Source organism: Eutrema salsugineum, unplaced genomic scaffold (assembly GCF_000478725.1).
Source record: "Eutrema salsugineum unplaced genomic scaffold, Eutsalg1_0 scaffold_8, whole genome shotgun sequence".
Classification (NCBI taxonomy): domain Eukaryota; kingdom Viridiplantae; phylum Streptophyta; class Magnoliopsida; order Brassicales; family Brassicaceae; genus Eutrema; species Eutrema salsugineum.
The window spans coordinates 7,638,043-7,642,172 of NW_006256414.1; the positions used below are offsets into that span (position 1 = coordinate 7,638,043).

A 4,130-nucleotide genomic window follows, 5' to 3' on the forward strand; every position below is an offset into this window, starting at 1 on the left:
GTCAATATAGATTTTAGCACATTTTTATAAGTTCAGATAGATAATTCAAATTTTTTTAGACTTTAGCTAGGTTTTGATACCGTATTATAGTCCAAATTTTTTTCGGCCCACAAAATTTAGTTCAATTAGATTTTGACCATTTTCCCCAATTTCTTCGTTTAGTTTTAAAAAATCGGCAAATCTTTAATTTTCCATTTTCTTTCAAATCGGAGTACTGTATATTTAGAGAATTTTAAGAGATTTTACATTTCTAACTGAGCCTAATCATCAAACGTTAAAGAAGAAAAAGGAAATAACCTTAGGCAAAACCAAAGTCGTTCGAGCAATTTTCTTCGGTTTACCTAAACCGACCCAAATCATCTTTACATTATCTCGATTTTTTCCCATCCCTAAGTGGCGCCTTCTCGAACCTCTCCTTTAAAGAGAAATAAAAACACACAACAAAACGAAAAAATGGATTTAGGGATTTCGAAAAGCCATGGCTAGTCAACAATGTCGACCAAACTTTTCTAATTCCAGAAAGTAAGCATTAACACTGCGTCTTTCCTCCTTTTTTGTAAATACATTACTATTTTTGACCATCCACATTCTTGGTGGAGCGCCATTACACACTGCGTCAGAATCGAATCTGACACTTTTTTTCCTTTTCTCTTTCTCTTCACTTTCGTTTTCTTAGCTTTTAATCCTTTTTTCTTTGAGCCCACAAAAAAGCCAGATCTGATTGGGTCCATCGAAGAAGATATGTGGTCGGTGATGGGTTTGGTTAGACGTACGGCGTTTTCCACCGTTGGTAAAGTTTCTCCGGTTAGGCCATTTCTCGGTGGTGGTGGTTGCAGGTGTCTCTTCGTCGAACCAACGGTGAAAACGGCGAAGAAGAAGGAGGAGGAGGAAGAGATAACTGTAACGGAGGCGAAGAAGCTGATGAGGTTAGTGAATGTTGACGAGATGAAGAAGAAGCTAGTTGGTATGGCGGATAAAGATATCGTCTCTTACAATACACTCGTTGAAGCATCTCAAGATTTAGGTATCGCTAGATCTCTCGAGGAAGCTCATGCTTTCGCTCGTGTCCTTGATGATGCTGGTGTGATTTTGATTTTCCGGGATAAAGTCTATCTTCATCCAGATAAGGTCCTGTAAAAAAAAAAACTTAAAACCCCTCTTTTGAAAACCCTAATTTGATCTAAAAATTGGTTCTTGTTTTGTGAATTTTTTTGCAGGTGGTGGATTTGATTAGAAAGGCAGTGCCTTTAGGTTTGAATACAGAGGACGATCCAATCAGAGACGAATTCGATAAGCTTAGGTGTATGAAGGAAGAAATTGATGTTTTAGCTCATAAGCAAGTGAGGAAGATTCTATGGTGTGGTCTTGGTTACTCTGTGGTACAAATCGGGCTTTTCTTCAGACTAACTTTCTGGGAGTTTTCATGGGATGTAATGGAACCGATCACGTTTTTCACTACAGCGACTGGGATTATCGTTGGTTATGCTTATTTCTTGTTCACTTCGAGAGACCCAACGTATCAAGATTTCATGAAGAGGTTGTTTCTTTCTAGGCAGAGGAAGTTGCTCAAGAGCCGTAAGTTTGATGCTGAGAGGTTTAAGGAGCTTGAGAGGAAGTGGAAGATGAATTCTTGCTCTTCTTCTTCTTGGTCTGGTTCTTGCCACGCAAACGCGTCGATTCGGAATCGTGTTGGTGTTGATCTTGATTTGGAGGATTCTTTGCAGAGTCGCAGAGATTGATTCATAAGTTTCTGGTTTTCTCTAACCATTTTTCAGTTCTATATTATATACTTTTAACCAATATATCTGAAGGTAGGTTCTTCGTGTTTGATTCTTTGGTGTTTAAAAAGATCCCAAAGAATGAGAAGAGGTAGTTTAGTTTGTCTTTGCAAATAGGCATGGAGATTTTTTTTATTTGATAATCTTGAGCTACTACTGTTATCTAAAATCGCTGATAATTATAATTAACTTTATCGTTAAATGTATTTGCCGGACTATAATAGTCTCGTTTACTATGGAACTCATTGATGAGTCTACCAAAAAAACGTTTCTTACCTGTTAAATTTTGTTTTTCCGTTGGATTTAAGTCTTGATGGTAATATAGTACCAAGAAAAAGGTAGAGAATTGAGATTTGCTTAAATCCCCTATATATTAATTGAGAAAAACTATTAGAGTTTAACCATTGCATTGACTGTAAGATGTTATGTCGATGTAAGATGTTATGCCGATGTGTTTTAACATCATTTTGTAAACTATGACCATTATCGTTATGTACATAAATATTTGTTGGTGTATTCAATACTGTAGATTTTTAAGTTGCAGTTTGTTTCATTATATATTTTTAAACATTATTATGATTTTGCACTCTATTTCTTTTATGTTTAATAAAAGTATCGATTCTCGACAATCAAGATAACCATTAATGGAAAAAAAGAGTAAGAGTATCAATTCTGATGCATAAATAAACCAAAGTATCATTAAAATAAACCATTTAATTAGTCAAAGTTTAAAACAAAATAAATAAAATAAATTATCATTTTCTTACATTCTGAAAGACGGTCTTGTATAAAATGGTCAAAGTATTGGTTTGTGGTATATCTATGGTATCTGTTATCAGAATCTTCAAACCAGCTTTCAAAGTGACAAATGATATAGCCACATAAAATTGTCCATAGAAAAATATAAATTTTGATAAATACAGTCCAACTTTTTGCAAAGTTTGTTCTTGGCTTTTATTGATAGTAATTGCATAGGCGATGACTATAAAGAATTCTCTACGCCTCATTCTAAAAGGAAACCTTGTCCTGATGAAGAAAATAAACATTCGTGGAATCAAGACATTTTGACTAATATACTCACCAGTTATGCGCAAGGTGTTGGCATAAGGGCTTTAAAAACGTACGACATAATTTGATGTTATATTATAAACTGGTCTTTAAGAAAATTAAAACACCTACTTAAGACATAAATGATAAAATAAAACAAATCCAAAAAAATAAATCTTATCCAAAATTAAAGATTTAAATGCTTACCAAATAAGTGTATGAATTCACAAAACCTATTGAACTAAGAAAACAAGTTCTTTGTTTCCACATAATCGCTTTTCATCATTTTTTTTCTTCTTATCTTTTGGTTTTTCGTTAATATCTTCTTTTCTTTATCTTTCTTCATAGTCTTCCACCTTTATCTCTCTTTTTTCTCTCACATATTCTTAGTTTCCTTTCATTTTCTTTTAATTTTTCTTCATTCTATGTCTTTTCTTACTTCTTCTTCTTTAGTGTTTTTCTAATCACGTCATCTTCTTCATCGTGTTTTCCAAATCTTATCATCATCTTCTTCCTCTTCTACTTCTTCTTCTTCTTCGTCTTCTTTGTTCTCAATGACTTTATATTCTTTTTGTTTTTCTTCGTCTTTTATATCAATCAAATACATATATCTGAAAACTTTAACTCCCTCTCTCCCCTTCATGCATCCCTCCCTATCATTCTCTCTCTCTCTCTCCCTCCATATGTTTCAGTATATCTCTATCACTCTCTCCCTTTCTCCCTCGTCCTAAGTTGTATATATTATATTATTTAGACAACTACATTTTAAGTAAGAAATGTTTCAGATATAAAAAAATAGGAACACAAAAAAGACGAACTAACTCTTATTCTCTCTCTCTCTATTTCTCTCACTCACTGTCTCTCTCTCCATCTACATGTCCTTGAAAGCATTAACTTAATTGCTCTTTATCTCTCTCTCTTTCTCCAAATTCAGCATCCTCTCCCATTCTTATTTTTTAAACATTTTCGTCTTTTCATAATTTTTCTTATTATGATTTTTATTTTTGTTTTTTTTGGTATTCTTCTTCGTTTTTTTTTTCTTTATCATCGATTTCAATTTTTTTATTCCTTATGTTTTCTTTCCTCTTCTTCATCGTCTTGTACTTTTATTTCAATTCCCTCTTCAGTTTTGTCTCCTTCTTCTTGCTTTTCTATTTTTGTTGTACTCTTCTTTCTACTCTTTATCTTTTGGTTTAGTTTTTCTTTGTATTTTTCTTATTCGTTTAATTTTCTTTGGTTTTATCCATCTTCTTCTTCATTCTCTAATTTAAAGGCATTTTTATTTTTCTATCCTAAATTCTTCAT

General features: G+C 32.9%; 1 protein-coding gene across 1 annotated transcript; it reads left to right on the forward strand.

Annotated features, from left to right (window-relative positions):
• The first annotated feature begins 453 nt into the window (after positions 1–453).
• On the forward strand, positions 454–1,986 carry LOC18010231 (calcium uniporter protein 5, mitochondrial). Its single transcript, XM_006392331.2, has 2 exons — positions 454–1,128; positions 1,218–1,986. The coding sequence occupies exons 1-2, from the start codon at positions 742–744 to the stop codon at positions 1,737–1,739; spliced, it is 909 nt and encodes a 302-aa protein (XP_006392393.1). The 5' UTR covers positions 454–741; the 3' UTR covers positions 1,740–1,986.
• The last annotated feature ends 2,144 nt before the right edge of the window (positions 1,987–4,130 follow it).